Raw genomic sequence first — 18,485 nt, 5'->3', positions numbered from 1 at the left:
ATTACTTTTTTTTAAAAAAAATTTCTACCCCTACATGTTGAAACGTATGCTTATGTTTCGACTTATATCTGGACATGGCCATTGTAAACATCGCTTCATCACTCGACTCACTTAGCCGATTAACGTAAGCATTGTTGTATTAACAAATAAACCACAAGACCCTTCTGTTCATTTGTCGATACTTCGTGTCGATTGAATCGATTCCTCGGCACAACTCTTGTTGCATTTAAGAATTTCCTTCCAAAAGCTTTCCGATCTTTTATTGTTACCTACAAAAAATAATAATTCGTAAAGAAAGTAAAAACAATTATGTATATAACAAAAAAATAATAATAATTAGTAAACAAACTAAAATAATAATGTATATAACAAATAATAATAGTAATAAAAATAAACCTATTATTGGACACGTAGAAGCATTGCACCACGCCCGTGTCAATGCCTCCCTTCGATCGGTGTCCATGCTCTGACCTCTTGCTTTGCTTGTAGTTTGAATTTTCGGTCGCCCGACCACTTCTTTGACTTTGTTTTCTTCGACGTTTGAGGTTGTGTTTTGGGTACAACTCCAACATCGTCAAAGTCTTCTCTAGGTTGGTGTGGTAGAATTTGGATTTGTTGTTGACTCATTTGTAATTGTTGTTGCATTTGCATTTGTTGTTGTTGGAATTGAGTTTGTTTAAGTTGAGTGAACATATTTGAAGTTTGAGTTTTCTAAAGTTGAGTGAACGCATTTCGAACTTGATTGAATCGCAAAAGAGAATATTGTGTTGACGATATCAGATCACGGTGGGCTAGTAGCCAGGTGACATAAACAGGGTTGGTGACGAATTATCAGGTCGTTTGGATCTGTGGTTGGTTTTTCTTTTTTTTTTGGGATACAAAATAAGAAAAAATAGAGGGAATGAGAGAATGAATACGTATTTTAGTGTAAAAGAATATTGGTGTGTTTGTTTAAATAGTGATAAAATAGAAATTTTATTATTATTATTTTTTAAATCGACTGTTCCATATGGGTCAAAGGCACAACAATCAAGAGGGGAGGAACATGGAGACCGTTGGGTTCTCCATGAGTACCACGAGTGGAGGATATGGGGGGGGGGGGGTGTACAATATTCTTCACGACTCATGTGGCAAGGCCATGGTCCTCTTTACGAGGGTCACACCGTGCAACCTTATGATCATTATGCAACTCGTGACCGGTTAAAAATCAGATTCATAACTTTTTTTTTGTACGATTGTTAAAAATTTTAACAATATACTATCAAGATAATATTTTCTTTGTTTTGATATGATCACCAAAATCTCAAAGAACTTTCTGTTATGGTCGCTATATTGAAATATTGACCATCACAACACTCCTTTTGTATATATAATGATCCTAAGAAGATAAAATGTTAGCATATCATATTAAAATAAATAATTATAAAATCATTCATACTAGAATATTACTTGTTAAAAATGTGAATTATTTCAACTTTTTGAATGAATGCAACACTCGTATTATATAGAATTGTCAAAATAATTGTATCACAAGTTTTGGAAAATCCAAAAGAAAAACATTATGAAGCTAGTATAATGAAATTAAAAGATTATTGATACAATAACATAATTAATTGTTAAGCATATCAATATATTATTGAGTGGGGTAATTGCCATTATCAAACAAGGTGTACATCATAATAGGCCAAACTAGAAAAGAAGGCCATTCTAGTCTAGTAGGCCCTCCACACTCTCTATTATAAGATAATAACTATTAAGATGTGAAAGAATATTTGTTGAAGTAACATGAAAGGAAGGTATAGTCAAGGTCTCAAACCTTCCATCCATTCACATTACTCTCCATTCACCATTTTTTACATTATCTTATTAAGGAAATACTGCATTTATTTATTTTAAAATACAATATATAATACTATTATTTTATCTTCAAGGTTGTCTTAAAAGATGGAATGTTAATTTTCATAAAGTTGGATCCGTTTCATTTAGGTGTTAACTAAGAACCGTTAAACATATTTATTAGTTCTAAACATTATAAATATTAATGAAACTATTTCTTTTTTCCTTTAACCGCAAACTCAAACACTTACTAAATATACCCTCGAATTTTACACAATGTTTAAAGGGAGTAGAACCTGCACCACTTAGGAGCAATACCTATCAGATTACAAACCCTTTGGTTAAAATTGCTTCTTACTAAAGTTAAGATATATTAAATAATATTTAACAATTTCATTGATTTTGTGGTGTAAAACATCCCTCATTTGCTCATTTAGGGCAAATGAGTGCACATACATTTAACTTTAAAAATATATTTTATACCTCTTAGCTAAGACTAGCTATGTTTGCATACAACTAAATGAAACCAACATATTTTGTGTCATAAAATAATGAAGAAAGATTGTGGATGTCTAAATATAGAAAAACTGAAAAGATAAATATAGCCAGCAAAATGAAAGATGGCATATGCATGATTAACATTGGGATGGTGGATGGTGGATGATGATGGGTGCCGGTGGTGGAGGCAATGGCCAAGAGGTATGGATGGAAAGGAGTAGTTGTATATAAGGCTATTTTATTTGTGTTAAATATTCACTAATAACTTAGAAATGTCTTCTAGTCTAACGGCACTTCATCTCTCTTCTAAAAGGGAGATCGAGGTTCGAATCTTGTTGCTGGTGAATTTCTTTTGAAAAACCAGTAAGGAGGTTTTACGAGCCAATTGGTTTCCTCCTAAAACGGTTTGGTGTCATCCTCGTACGCCAAACTAATAATGGACAGTTGTAGTTTGGTCTGATGTATGAATATATGCATGGGCTATGAAGAGGCATGTTACCGAGCCCGAATACACCGTCATTCAAAAAGAACTTAGAAGTAAATATATATTATCATAGGGGTGAGCATAAAACCGAATTAATGGAGCCGTAATCGAAATAACCGAAAAAACCGAACCGAAATAACGGAAAACCGAAATAACTGAAGGGTCGGTTATTTATATTTTTGATAACCGCATGTTGTGGTTCGGTTATGGTTATGGTTATTCTTATTTTCAAAACAGAAAATAACCGAACCGAACCGAATGTTTTAACCATGGCCTAATCCATATGTTTTCTTTTGTGAAGTGTTTAAGTCTTTTAACCATGACCCGATCTCATTAAATTAAAAACTCTAGCCACTTTGTGTTCGTATGTATGCTTCCACATAACACGTGTCTACATGGGTTATTTTTGTTTTTGGATTCAGTATGCATGTGTTAGTGAAATATAATTGATAACTCTACAAGCTTTAACTATGTACATATATTTTTTGCGCATGAAAATTTTGCATAAACCACACAATTTAAAGCCTAACTTTCGAAATGATAAAAAAGAAAACTGACCTATAACCGAACCGAAATCCATTAACCTCAAATAACCGATTAACCGAACCAAAAGGATATGATTTTTTGATAACCGATGTAAGCGGTTATGGTTTCGATTTTAGGCAATAACCGAACCGAATTTTGTTATTCATATATGGTTTTGGTTGTATACTTATTGTTAGAGGCATCCAAAACTCCAAGTTTTAATGCATTTCCAAACTATGTACTTGCCTAACTAGATTGATGATTGGCCAACAAGACACGACACCTATCCTTATGGTTATCTATCAACAGAATAAAACTAGTACAAAACAAAAAGGACGTCATGGATCACTGTGTTTGCGTATTTGTAGAGAAATCGAAGGACCACAATATAGTTTCGGTCCCTATGTCATATGGTCCTGACATATACTATTTAAAAACTAACAAGTGATTCATTATCCTCATTAGTCTACATTTAATCCATCCATCCATCCATATATATATATATATATATATATATATATATATATAAACTAAATATCCTAATATATTCTTCATTATTTACAAAAAACATTTAACTTCTTTCATCATTTTTTTTTAATTTAATTATATGAAAATAACTTTATAAATATAAAATGCTTGAATGAAACTAACCTACTCTCATGATTGCAAAACAATAGTAAAACAATTAATATATTATAAAACTACAATGATTTAACTTAGTTTCAACAAAATAATATAATAATATTAATATATTTAAAATAAACTTGAAGTCGATCAATCAAGTCACAACATATAATTGTCTCCACTACATACATACACACACACACACAACTTATAAAATAAGATTACATACACATACTATGTACGTATATGCTTTTGTCTATATATATACACCCAGGTGATACTCTTAACCATATTTACCTTGCATGTAGCACACTCTTCTTTACCTTTCTCTCTCTTCATAGTTTTGAACTTGAAAAACTCCTTTAATCTTCACTCTTTGATCTCCCCTTCACTCTTTCTCACACACACACACAAAAACACCCAAGAAAACACACAGTGAAACTTCATGGAAGTAGAAATGGATGTTTCAAGCCTCCACCATCATCATCACCAACAGGTACACTACTAATTCCTCTCTCATTCATCTTCATTCTTTTTAAAAAAAAAAAACTTTCAGGATGAATTTCAATCAGAAATAAGCAAAGTGTTTGAAATTTATGAGTTTTTACTCGCAATTAGGTTACGGAAAGATTATTTAATTTGTTTGATTTTGTCCTAAATATATATAAATTTTTTTGAACGGTAAAATCACTCCACGCCTGTCCTTTGTAGAATTTGAACCCACACCGCAACCATTTTTTTAGGGTTTTCGTAAAGTTTTTGCTTAGTTACCAAATTTTGATCAGAATTAATTTATTTTTGTGAATGTGAATTTATGTATGTAGGATATATCTTCACAAACACTAGAGAGCATGTTGGTGTGCACAAAAGCCCAACAAGACAAAAAACCAAGACCACCAGAAGAAGCTTTAAAATGTCCTAGATGTGATTCAAGCAACACCAAATTCTGCTACTACAACAACTACAGCCTCACACAGCCAAGATACTTTTGCAAATCATGTCGAAGGTACTGGACGAAAGGCGGAACTCTAAGAAATGTTCCGGTGGGGGGCGGGTGTAGGAAGAATAAAAGGCCCTCTTCGTCATCATCCGCGACATCATCGAATTCATCGGCATGCTCTGGACTATCAAAGAGACCTCAAGAACACCACCTTATCCCACAACATCATCATCCACTTAATATTATGACATCTAGTTCTAACAATCACCTGCTTTCAGGTCTACCACACTTACCATATGACTCAACTTGCACTGATCTCTCACTTGCTTTTGCTAGGCTCCAAAGCCAAGCAAATGGGCCCATGGGGTTTGACCACAATGACCACCATTTGGGTAGCAATGGGGACCAACACCAACACCAACTAGGTTTTCTTGATGCGGTTAGGGGCGGGTTTCTCGAGAACAATAACGCGCTTAACGGGTTCCACAATGTGTTATACAATGGGGGTAATCTTGGAAATGGGGACATGGGAAGTTTAATGGGATTAAACAATGTTGGTACTAATCATGATCAAGACCAACAACATGTTATGAACCCAATGTTTCATGATCATCAAGATCAAGAAATCACTTGTGGTGCAGCCACAACAGCAGTGACAATGACAACAGTGAAGCAAGAAGCATGCAACATGATGAGATCAAGTGAAAATCACATTGGAGATAGTAGACCAGGAGGAGGGGTATTATGGGGATTTCCATGGCAGATGGGTGCAGGTGGTGGAGATCAAACAAACATGGTTCATGAGGTTGAGTCAGGGAGGTCAATGATTGGAGGATGGAATGGGATTGGTTCAACAAATTGGCATGGACTCATAAATAGTCCTCTTATGTAGTTGAAGTAGAACTATATATCATATGTTGTTGTTGTTGTTTAATTAATGTTAGTTGGTCAGGAGAATTTTACTTTTAAAATATTTTGTTTGGATGAGGGAAGGATAGATCATAGATTTATGTACTTGCTTGCTTTTAACTAAATTTGTTTGTTTGTTTGTTTATGTATGACAGTCTTAGAATTACCAGTTTTTGTATCCCAATCCAAGAACATTAATACGGAATGTGTTGTATTGGATATGACCAAATGTTTATTTTGATGTGACTATGGTCTTGTAGGTATTTACATATAATCAGAATTTTACAGTCTTTATGTTATGATATAGGTTTTATTTATGGTAAATGTAGGAGGAAATTAATCATATTATTTCTTTATGAACACAGAGAAAATTATAGAATATGGTGAGTGTAAAATACATCAACCGGATAAAAAATCAGAATGTGTAGAAAAAATTCAGAGGAGATCATGAAGAAATAGATTTGGTTTTTATCCTTATTGAAGTAGAGATTGAACAATAGAGAACAAACAAGAATGGTTGATATTTGTGTTTGACACGTCGTAAAAATATATGTGTTTTTTTTTTGCGCGTCTGTCTAACATGATAAAACAAATAAAACAATAGTTTTATTACCGAGATGACCATCTAGTCTGAGAATAGCATCGAGTATTCTATGTTGTCTCTTATGTGGAAATGAAAGAATCTGCTTTAAGATTGCAACGGAGCATTTGTGTACGTATACAAACAAGAGAGTTCATGCCCTCTCTTGTCACATGTATATTGTGCAACTAAACTATAACACAAAAGAGTAGTCTCTCTTTCTCTCCAACAAAACGGAGTTCATGCCCTCTCTTGTCACGTGTATATAGTTTGCACGTTGCACTGTCGTGCATGATAATTTTAAATCATGTAAACAATTTTAGATTGAAAATTTTCAATTAGTATCTTGAAATCTCAATTAGAAAATTCAAAAGACAAGTACGATATTTATGTTATGAGAAAAGTACCAGAAAATTGACTCTATTATTAATATGTAGAATGGGAACCAACACAACATTTAGTTGAATCGATACAATATTTCATGAAAGAGTGTCTCAATTTGACGGTTAATTACGCTAATTTGCTTTTGTCAATGGTAACTAAGTATAGTTGATGATTTTCTTACATTTTATGTAACTTAGTTACTGTTAATGGTTGATTACTGTTGATGACTTATTAGTTGCCGATCGCTTGATTGTTGATGTTCACTCAATTCCTAATGATGGATCATTTCCTACTAACCCCATATATTAGAAGTAAGTTCCAGAAGCACAGAACCAGGGTAATTGAGTTTTTGCTCGTCACAACCCCTTGAACCCCAAGGTTCGGTGGTGCTAGAAATTAGATTACTCTCAAACAAACATGCACTCTACACCTAGCTTTCAACTTATATCGATATGAGTTGAGAGGCGTAAAGTACATCTTTAACTAAAACAATTTGATAATATAGCAACACTATATATTTTTCAAATAAATACGAATTTGAAAAATGGTCGCATAAGCATGTGATAGATAATGAAAACCAATTTGAGTTTTATGCCTCTCATATTTTTAAAACCAAATCAAATATCTCTATTCACCTTCGGTTCTTCCAATATCATTTTGCACTAATTTTTTTAATTCCCTCTTCTAGTTTTTACATCAATAAATCTTAAAAACTAGATGAAAACGTTATAGATTAATTAAAAAACCTTACAAACAAACATTTAAATATCTAAAAAAATAGCTAGCATTGTGACTAAGTCACACATTAAGTTATATTATTAAAAAAAAATTAGAATGATATGAAAATGAAATCTTAAAATATCTTAAAAACGCACTAACATTAAAAATAAAGAAAATCAAAATCGATGTATGTGAAGACAAAATGAAAGATTTGAGCGTGAGAAGATTGGTGTCAGTGAGAGTACCAAATCCCCATTCCAATCTGTACGTAAACTCCCAACAATTATTTTATTGGTCGATTCCTGTCCACGGATTTTGTCTCATTGATGTACATTATTCACATATTATTTTTAATTAGATTTAACATTATTTAATTAAAAAAATAAAAAAAATACCATTAATAAAATTCATTTTTTTATTTACAGTGGTTAACACTTTATTTTAACATCTTATTAACACATTCATTATCTATTAGGGATTTCTATTATTTTTGTTTATATTTACTTATCAAAACCAAACCGCTATATAATATATAGTTAGTGACATTAAATCAACCGTTCTATTATTAAAATCACATTCAAATCTACTGTTTATTAAAGAACATAATTTTTTTAATGAACCCAAAGTATCAACACACATCACCCTTGACAACCCCACACATAGACGCTAGAGCACATGGGTGGAGAGGACTTTACAACCATCTTACCAAATAATTAAATGGGTTTTATTAAACATAATTCTCAAGAATAATTAAGAGTATTATCTTAAATATAATACTCAGGATTAATAATGGGGATATCAATAATCAAATGGTTAATTATATAACATGATTCTTTACATTTTAATTGGTTGTTATTATTTATTATCAACTATATATTTAATAGATGACAAATTTGAACTATAATACGATTGTTTACTAAATCTCTTAGGATTATTTTTAACTATTAAAAATTAAAAAAGAATCCACTGATCCATAGCTTATATCGCCAGAAAAGAAAAATGAAAATCCTAACTTGAAAGCTTCAAACCTAGCATAATTTATTAATAATCTAATATATTCAATTTTTTGGTGGTAAATGGATATTGCACCAGGTTTGTGTAATCGGGTCAAGGATAATTTTATACAATAACCGTACATTTAGGATGCTCGTGATCATATCTTGGCTCAACATAGGCTTGATCTCGACAACATACAAGCCAACTCAGCTCGAACTAAGCTCGTTTACAAGTCAAGACAACTCATGACTTGACTCCACTTAAAAAAAAATGAGGAACTGAGTGATTGTAAAAGAGGGTGAGAAATGGAAGAGGAAGCCAAAATAGGAGAGGGGGGTTGACCCAAATGATTTGATTTTTAGTTCTCTTTGCCGAGGTTGGACTTTTCAATAGTATTTCTTTAGAATTATATTATGTAGAAGATGAATGAGAAGTGACACACTACATTGAGTTATGTAATTGTCTGTTCATTTTATTATTAAGAATGTTATATCCTCCCAATGTGAGGCCAACCCACTTGGTAGAGACATATGCCTCTTAGAGAAGAGGTCCCAGATTCAATCCTGGGCAAGGGTGAATATTTAGAATTATTGTTGTAATAGAGTAGAAGCAAACGTTCTCATTAAAATTAAAAAAAAAGAATGTGATATTCTCAATTTGTCAAAAATGATGTACTACTTTCTAAGGGCTCAAATGCAAGTGTTGAGAGCTCTAGAGGCGGATCTAACCCTTTATGATGGGGTGCCCAAGCCCCCATAAGCCCACGAAAATTTATTTGTCAAAAATGGCGATGCTACGTCACTTGGCGAAAACTATTTACAAGATTTCAAGGCGAGTATACCATTCCAAATGAGGACACGTCGAGTTTGATTTCTAAAAGTTCATTTATGATAAAAGTTGATTGTAAAGTACGGCAAATCCTTAATTTTGTTGTTGGAAGATGTTCTCATATCACTTAATATATTAGCATATTAGTGATGGTTGTTCATCTAATCATCTTATGAGATTGCTAATATTTTAATGATGGCTGTACATATGATGAGATCCATATGGATGAGGGTTGTTCAAGTATATGATGAGACCGGAAGTCCTTAGCATGGATTCATAAGTATAGATGTGTTGAATGAAAGATGTTTCAAGTGAGGGACATATATCACTTGTCATATGTAGACATCACTATAATATTGTTGAATAAGCATAGATATTTTACAATTTTTGGTGGGCCGGGTTTAGTGGTTGAAATGATTGTGTTTTGGCACTTGGAAGAGAACTATAAACTTGCTTTTGGAAGAATGCTTGATTTGTGTCAGGATGAACATTGTGGGACCGATTCCCATGGTTACATGTGTTGGAATCTAACAAGAACCATATGGTTTTTAACCGTTGGGTGTCTGGAAATGGGGCCTAGTTAGGTCGGTGTGGTCGAGTGGGTGTCAATCTTAGACCAGGGGTAGATCATTTATTGATCTCGCTCCCTGGAAAACATGAGTGTCCGTTCTAACTTTGCCAAACTTGATCCCAGATTTGTGGCGTTGGTGCCTTGACCCATCAAGGAGCTTTCTCGGTGCAAATATAGACGCCATGATTTTATTATTTTAAGCATGGTTGTAAAACAAGGTTTCCAAGTCTGAGTACTCTTCGAGTAATCGCTCCAAGGTAGACTACCGAGATGACTTTCTTCAACTCCATCTAACTACATGGAATCGATCAAACACGGTCAACCTCGACCAAAATCGGATCTAGTAGGTCAACTCAGTCCGAGTTTGGCTTTAAAAAACAAAACATAATTTCTATGTTTATCATATTAAATAATAAATATCATTTTCACGTATTTTGTTTATTTTGTTATAATTATTAGTAAATTTATGTTATTTGACATATATTTAATTTTTGAAAACTAATTTCTTTATAATTCAGCATGTCCCAGTACTCCCCGAACACTCTCCGTTTAGACTGAGTACTCTCAACTCCTCGTTCAACCGATTAGGGAGCGCTTAACGACTTTTGCAACCATGATTTTAAGTAACTAGGTATTAAAATAGATTATTTAACGATTTCTGAAATTGTTTTCTAATTTACTAAGCAATTAAAAGCAATTAGTTCGGCCCAAAATAACTAGTTAAGTTAACAAGGGCAAACTTATAAATAAACAGAATTAATCAATAAGTTAAGTCTAGGCCCAGCACCCAGCTACAACCGGCTTCTTGCTGTCTTTCTCGGCCCAGAACCTTTATAATCTATTAGCTCACTATATACCTATACAACTTGAGCCCAAGATAATGAAGTAACATGTGGTTACTCTCATTTATTCATGTGTATATATACTTGTATTTCCAATCCTATAAATTGCTTGTTAGTCTGAAAATTATCACACATTTTTTTTTTAATTCTGACATGTTGCCAGCTCTCTATCTTATGTATTGTATAACCAAGATAAATGTTTAGAAGGATCCCAACCGAATCAAAGTAATGGCCGCCATGAATATCAGTAGATTATTTGTACAGAAGAAATTACTTCATACGCATAAACTACACACTATAACTTATACTAGCAACAATTTTTTTAATGTACAAATCAAAGTAAAAAAAATAACAAGAGCTTGCAAATTTTAGTTTTTAAGTATTTCAAAGAATTACAAAGATTGTTACACAAGAAAGTAACAAATATAATGAAAGTTAAAGAGAATTTGAAGTACATCATTTGTTTTGTGGTTTCTTCCATAACACTCCAATTCTTTTAAGCATATTACCATTTTTCCTTTTTAAGAACTCTTCATCGTCATCATCGTTATCATTATCATCATCGATTTCCATATTAAGAGGTGAACCAGTAGTATTCATCTTTTTCCGTGGGCTATAATGGCCCATTGACCACGCCCTATCCGCCACCATCCGACCATTGTTATCCTTGTTTTCATCACAAAGCATAGCGGTAGCCACCTCTGCCGCTTTGCGCCATTGACCCATCTGCAGTTTCAACTTCCTCAACTCTTCCTCGAGTTCACAACTTCTCATCTTCACCGTCTCCATCACACCATCCGTTTTCTTGATTTCCAATTTAAGCGTCTCATTTTCATTCGACTTTTCACATAAGTCCGTGTCCATAATAATCAACTTTGACTTTAAACCGTTGACTTCTTGTTTTGACTCCTCCATTACACCTTTCATTTTATGGATTTCGAGTCTAAGATTCTCATTTTCATCGTACTTTTCGAGTAATTTGCTCTCTAGACTTGTCAGTCTCTTGATTTCCAGTTTAAGCTTCTCATTTTCATCCGACTTTTTGCGTAATTCGTTCTCCAAAGTAGTCAACTTTGACTTTAAACCTTTGACTTCTTCTTTCAACTCGTTTTCTTGCACACCCGCGATCAAATTCCCCAATTTCGCATTCAAATCCTCATTCTCTTCGACTACACACTGCAATTCAGTCTCTTTATCCATCAAATTAGCCTTCAATTCCTCAATATCCTCTTTTGACTTTTTCAATTCAGCAGTCAACTCCATAGTTTGACTACATTGTTCAGTTTTCTTCATATTCTCAACAATCTCTTCTAAACAACGTACACGCGCTCTCGAGTGTTGCAACTCCATAACCACTGCATTATATGCATCACTGTTTATACTTAATGACTCCATGTTCTTTTTTGCAGCTTCGAGTTGCTGTAATGTTTCGGTTGCTAAAGCCCGGGCTTTAGACTCTGAAACTTTGCAGTCTTCAAGTTGGTTCTTCATCTCCTTCATTTTCGAAAGTGTTTCGGCGATGTTTTCTTTTAAGGTATGTATCTCGGCTTCTGCTGATTCTGCTTGTTTGGTTTTTGTGGCTTCTGATTCAGTTGTTGTTATAAGTTTGACTTTTAGTTGGTCAATCTCAATTAATGCAGCTGCCAATGCTGCTGAATCATCATCTTGTTCATCCTGTGAGGAGATTGTTACAATGTAGTTGTTATTCAAATGTGGTTTTAAATTTGAATAAAATAAAAGTTTTGACTTTACGAGTAAGTCAACGGCTGTGTTTATGGTCCGGTTTGGCCGGTTTCGACAAAAAAGTTTGGGCCAAACCGCTAACTACGCTTTGAAAAACGAAAAAAGTTCGGTCAGGATAAATGGGTTGGCCTCGACGGTTTTGGCGGGTCGGGTTGAGGGTTGGAACCAGTGGCGGATCCAAGAATTTTTTCTACGGGGTTCCTTTTGTTAAATTCTCAATAATTTTTCCAAATCATGTAAAGTTTCCACTAATTTTTTTCATTTTTTTTTAAACTGAGGGGGTTCCCGGGAACCCCCAAAACACCCCTAGATCCGCCCCTGGTTGGAACCCATTTTCTTTTCAAAATAGTTGCATTTTTATTAAATTGGTAAAGATGTTTTAGGGTAAATTACTTTTTATGAATATTATACATATAAATATAATACCTATAAATAATAATTTGTTCTAAAAATATTAAAAAAAGGTTAAACAATTAGTTCAATTTACAAGATCGGTTCAAATTTCAAACTGTCCGCCGAACCGTTAAACTAGTGCCAACCCGTTAAAACCAAATGGTATAAATCTCAAACTTGTTAAACCCACCAACTTGTTTCAGCTTTGACAGTTCGGGTCGGTTTCAACGGTTTATAAACACCCTAGAACCAATTTATGAATATAGTTATTAAGAAAAGGCCTTACACGCGCTTCTTTGGAAGATGATTGATCTAAGAGCTTTTGAGACTCTTCAAGCCGTAAACTCAAGGCTAAAAGCTCCTTTCTCGACTCTTCGGCATCTATCTTGGCTTGTTTTTTCCATGATTCCGACACGATTAGTTGATCCTTAACCGTCCGTAAAGCATCCTCGAGTTGAGTAACTTGAGTTTCGAGTTCAGAAATTCTTCCTAAACGATTCTTCTGCAACTTTAACAAAGAAATATGATTTTATTCCACATTTATACCCAAAAAAAATAGGCATGCTATCAACTTATCATCTCCCAAAAGAAACAAATACCAATTTGTGTACATTTTTTTAATTGAAAGTTCAAATATCTTTCCTAAGTTCCCACTTGTTTTGGTAATTTAATATTCATTATGTGATATTGATATGAAAAGAACGTTGTTTTCCATTGGTCCGAGAAGACCCGCTACTTTACGTAATGAGAAACATTTAAAAACTATTTTAAACAAAGACTAAAAGTTTTTTATTATTGGCTAATTTTTGTAACTATTGACGGGTCAACCACTTGAGTGAGAAACGCGTACGTATTGTTAGACCAAAGTCGTATTTGTGATTCTAACAAACTATTTAGGTGCAAACAGTGGATTTTTGGTTCATTAAAAATACAACAATTGGATAAAACAATTGAATACGGGTAAACTTGTGTGTTTCATGTTAAATTTTAAAGGGTTATTGGATTTAAATAATCTCAACTTTTATTATTTGGCCGATAACACTCCTAACTTATGAATTGTACCACGTCACTCCCAACTTTCAACTTATTTTATTTTGGCACTCCCAAACTAACTAAACCCTAACCCAATTAGCTGACATTAGATGCTAAGTCACTAAATAAGTTTCATATCGGATGACACGTCAGCAAAAAAATGTTACATCACTAAACAAGTGCCACATCATCAAAAAACTAACTGGGTTAAGGTTGAGTTAGTTTGGGAGTGCTAAAGGAAAATAAGTTGAAAGTTGGAAGTGGCGTGATACAATTCGTAAGTTAAGAGTGTTATCAACCAAATAGTGAAAGTTGAAGTTATTTAAATCCAATATATCAATTTTAAAAGATAAAAGAGAAATGAGGTTAAGTTTTATTTTTTCAATGTATGTAACTATTTTATATACACTTTGTATATTTAGTTGAAAGTTACTAATCGTTAAATCTCAATACACAAACAATAAAGTAAAATATTGGGTTAAATGGGTGGTGTTATGGCAACGTAAGAGAACTCATGTCGTGTTCGGGTAAAAGTGTCACGATTTTCAGGCGCGTGTCAGGTTCGATCCACCCACACATCAACATTGTCCATTTAACACTTCTATAGACCGTGCATTTGCGTAATTATAGTAAAAACATATCGTAAGAACATTAACACATCTATCACTCTCCTAAATATATAGAAGTGTTCATACGGTTATCTACTTAAAACTGATTGTGTATTTAACACACTTGTATATGATGAGGTTCTATAAGAACACCTCCAAATATAACAACCAAAATGTTTGGCTTCTAAAACATGTATAACGGTTTTCAATTTAAAATTGGTTATATATTTACGACTATATCGGCATGTATTAAACATAATAAGGTTTTTATAATATGAAAAGTACAGAAAAAAAAACAAAAAGGCAAATAAGCACTTATGATTCAAACCCCAAAATGAAAATATAATTCGGGGTTTTTTAGCCGAACCCAACCTAAAATTGAACATACAAATCAATGGGTCAAAACAAAGATTCGAAATTTGATGGTGGACACGGGTTCCTCTCGGAGTACTCCGTTTGGTCCAATGAATGCCCCGAGAATGCTCGGGATTGATTTTGTTGATCGTTAAAAAAAAACAAAGATCCGAAAATTCAAACCATTTGATCCAATCCAAATTGTCTTTATTAAATAAAAATATGTATACCTAACTTAAAAACATTTTCAATTACCTGTAACAAACTGATACTATTCTTTTTTTAATGTAAAATGAATTCTAGAAAAAAACCACTATATATTTTCGAGTACCTTACATTTTAATACATATTTTTTATACACAGTAGGGTTTTTTTTTCGGTTTTTAAGTACATCAAAAACAAACATCTTAGTTCGATACACGCATTTACAAAATTACAATTGATGTAAATAATGTTAGAAAATTACTAGAAATAACGACATGTATTCATATTTTACCAATTAAATTAACTATGATGTAAAATGTTATTATAACTGATGAAATATAAAAACACATTAATATTTCAAAATACTTTCAAAAAGAGTGTTGCTAAACGTATATCTTCCCTAGTTTTACATGTGGGTACGGCTCACCACTAAAAACCAATTTCTTTCTCACGTGGGTACGTTTAGCATCACCCTTTTAAAATAACATGTGAAATATGATCAAAACCATAGATTTGCTAGTACAATACCTCGGTAACGTGGCTTCTCGGTGAGGCGCGATCAACTATTTTCGGACTAGTAGTTCTCGGTGTTTTGGGCGGTTCAAGCCGGGTGGTCTTAAGTTGTCGAACAACTTGACCAGAGGTCCGGTCACTGCTAGACGACACCGATCGAGGCGATACCCTCCTACCACCTTCAGATCCAGAAGAGCTCTTTGTGCTAATAATAATAGTAACAACAATTCAAACAAGATCAAAACACATATAAAAGACAATATCTAATATTATTAATAATAATGATAATAATATATTGAAAGTTGTGAAGGTACCTTGTTTTTGGAGTCTGCATTTGATTTGAAATCTTAAATTCGATCCAATTAAAACCAAAATGGGGTGTTTATACCCAACTGGCCAAATTAAATGTTATGTGACCCACAGAACCTGCAACAAGAGGTTTAAAAAGTGGCTAGAAAGAAGAAAGAAGAGATAACAACCGGTGGTTATATGTATATATTGTTTGTATATATGACGTCATAAAGATGAAAGTTGTCATGAGCAAAATGGGAGAGAATTGAATGTGAGATTGGAGAATTAAATGGCCGTGAGGGTGTTTGAAATAGGAAAAAGGGTATGTATGATTATTAATGATAAAAAGAAAAAGAAAAAAAATAGAAAATAAAAAATTAAGAAATATTGAGGTAGTGATGGAATTTGACAACGATGAAGTAACAACAAGCATCCAATATAGTCAACTCACAATGGTTGACTTGGACTCTTAAACTCTCATAATACATATCAATATATGGTAAACCAAAATGTCTTCTAAAGTGGCAATTTAAGATAGAAGTTAGATACTTTAATTAGTATAAATTTTGATGATTTAGACTTTACATGGGAAAGAATCTAACAGACTACTTATACGGAACTAATTCAAAAATTAGTTGATCTAAATTTGAACCAACTAATCACATAGACAAACGAGCTAGAAAACGAAACAACTTAAAATATGGGTAGCTTTCTCTCTCTCTCTGTGTGGACTCAGAAGACCTATAAGTAATTGGATGAAAACGTCTTAACAGATCAGACGTTTGAACAAAAAGCCTTAGACGATTTGCCCAACCCCAACCCTCAGGGTCCCAATTTCATAGCTCTGATTTTGAATTCCAATTTTTTTCCCAACTATAACAAATTTACTTATTCAATTTTGATTGCCAAACTTGTAGTTTATTTGTTGCATTAATTTATACTTAATTAACTTCCTTAATTTCATTTCAAGATCTGATAATATCTATCAAATATAAAATTTTCATATAAAAGATAGCTATAAATACTTGTTTAATTAGAGTGGACAACTTTCATTAGTGGAATGAACTAATGGAGTTAAATCTAAGATTTCTACTTATAAAAAGTGAAAGTGATATAATATAGTCTAAGGATTCAATTACTTGCTAATTCTCCACTATTTTTTTGAAAAATAGATCACTAATATCTTGCCTACAGCCTATACATACACATATATTAATATTGCAAGCAGCAATTATTTCAGTAGGAAGCAATGGTGATAAAATTTAATGAAAAATAATTGAGTATCTGAGTAGCAGTTGAAGCATGTTTGGTGCTCTCCATTATTGTTTTCACGAGTGTCAGGCCAGAAGGATGATACATCACGTATTACCCATACTACCCTCATTTCAAACTTAATAACGTCTGTTTCCCAAGGGCATTTCCGTCTTTTCAACTAATCCTCAATTTTTTATCCGTGATTGAAGGTTGTAGAAAAAGTACGTAGACTAGTCTGAACTTGACTATTTGCAGTTTTGCACCACGAAAAATAATAATAACTAGTAAAATATCCCGAGTGTTGTGATGGGTATTTGGTAAGTATTGATTTGCTTCGTTACAATATTGGTATGATACCGGTATTTTGTATAGCAATCTAAATAAATATGTCTCAATAGGATATTGACACGCAATTTACATCGACGGAAAACCATAAAAACGAACATCAGTATTAGTTCGTAATAACAATATCGGAACCTGTTTGGATAATTATTCAATCAGAATCATTATGTTCATCACACCATAAAAACAAATATCAGTACCAAGATTGATGCCGGTTCAATTCGTCATGGAAAAGAACAGAAAGTTCAACTATATTTGACCCGTTCGATTTTAAACAAATCTTTTATTGAAACGTAATATATATAGGCATGTTAGAGCATCATACTCGTAACTTTATAATACATAGTATCTAAAAAGTTACGACACGTGCCTTTGGGGGCTTGCTTGGCTAGAAAGATAAAGTCTTCAGCCTAGCTTGATTGAAAGGAAAGGAGCGATAGCAACTCACCAGAAAGAAAAACAAAATATGTCTATAATTAATTATTATAATAAAATAAAAGTAATGATAGAAAAAACTAACATTTTTCATGTAATTAAAAGAGAAAAAGAATAAAAAAACATAGACATAATAGTATTTAGTGGGAACCCGTCGAACTTTGGTGACAAAAATAAAAAAAACTTTAGCTACTGTTACTAAGCCTTTCATTTCATCACTAGTACAAAAATGATCAAAAGAGGCTATGGGGGTTTTCAAAAGATGCGGTTCCCCTCTCTAAACCGCATCTTATGTATGTTTTGAAAAAAATATTAGCCAAAAGATGTGATTCTTATGTAACCGCATCATATGAGTGTTTTGAAAAAAATCAAGAGCCAAAAGATGCGGTTCAAAAACCACATCTCTTGATACAGTAATAATAATAAAAAACAAGTATTAAGTAAATACTACTATTGATTAATAAAAAACTAATAATAAACAATAAGTAGATACTACTTGTATATGTATAATTGATTTTTTTTTATTAATGATACTAAATAAGAAAATATATATAAAAAACGTTTTCATATATAGTATCA

At 32.9% G+C, this 18,485-nt stretch overlaps 2 protein-coding genes across 3 annotated transcripts; one reads left to right on the top strand and one right to left on the bottom strand.

Moving 5' to 3' along the window:
* The first annotated feature begins 4,250 nt into the window (after nt 1-4,250).
* Nucleotides 4,251-5,982, top strand: LOC110898461 (dof zinc finger protein DOF2.1). The gene is made up of 2 exons (XM_022145246.2): nt 4,251-4,463; nt 4,792-5,982. Exons 1-2 carry the CDS (start codon nt 4,413-4,415, stop codon nt 5,797-5,799), a joined length of 1,059 nt encoding a protein of 352 aa, XP_022000938.1. The 5' UTR covers nt 4,251-4,412; the 3' UTR covers nt 5,800-5,982.
* Nucleotides 5,983-11,077: 5,095 nt separating this feature from the next.
* Nucleotides 11,078-16,155, bottom strand: LOC110898460 (interactor of constitutive active ROPs 3). 2 transcript variants are annotated; one of them, XM_022145245.2, is made up of 4 exons: nt 15,899-16,155; nt 15,600-15,789; nt 13,160-13,375; nt 11,078-12,411 (listed from the first exon to the last, which is right to left on the bottom strand). In XM_022145245.2, the coding sequence occupies exons 1-4, from the start codon at nt 15,916-15,918 to the stop codon at nt 11,194-11,196; spliced, it is 1,644 nt and encodes a 547-aa protein (XP_022000937.1). In that variant the 5' UTR covers nt 15,919-16,155; the 3' UTR covers nt 11,078-11,193. The 2 variants fall into 2 exon arrangements, with proteins under 2 accessions (XP_022000937.1, XP_022000936.1); XM_022145244.2 differs by having other exon boundaries at nt 13,160-13,381; nt 15,899-16,154.
* Nucleotides 16,156-18,485: the final 2,330 nt, after the last annotated feature.

This window comes from Helianthus annuus, chromosome 13 (assembly GCF_002127325.2).
Source record: "Helianthus annuus cultivar XRQ/B chromosome 13, HanXRQr2.0-SUNRISE, whole genome shotgun sequence".
Classification (NCBI taxonomy): Eukaryota; Viridiplantae; Streptophyta; class Magnoliopsida; order Asterales; family Asteraceae; genus Helianthus; species Helianthus annuus.
The sequence above is the reverse complement of the archived record's forward strand: the minus strand, read 5'-3'. Positions and strand labels throughout refer to the sequence as shown.

Excerpts from the sequence above, each read along its gene's own strand:
- LOC110898460 (XM_022145244.2), bottom strand. The coding sequence starts at position 15,918 with ATGCAGACTCCAAAAACAAG. Across the intron at positions 15,790-15,898 it reads ATGCAGACTCCAAAAACAAG|CACAAAGAGCTCTTCTGGAT; the intron begins GTACCTTCACAA and ends TATTATTATTAG. Across the intron at positions 13,382-15,599 it reads CGAGAAGCCACGTTACCGAG|TTGCAGAAGAATCGTTTAGG; the intron begins GTATTGTACTAG and ends TCTTTGTTAAAG.
- LOC110898461 (XM_022145246.2), top strand. The coding sequence starts at position 4,413 with ATGGAAGTAGAAATGGATGTTTCAAGCCTCCACCATCATCATCACCAA. Across the intron at positions 4,464-4,791 it reads ACCATCATCATCACCAACAG|GATATATCTTCACAAACACT; the intron begins GTACACTACTAA and ends TTATGTATGTAG.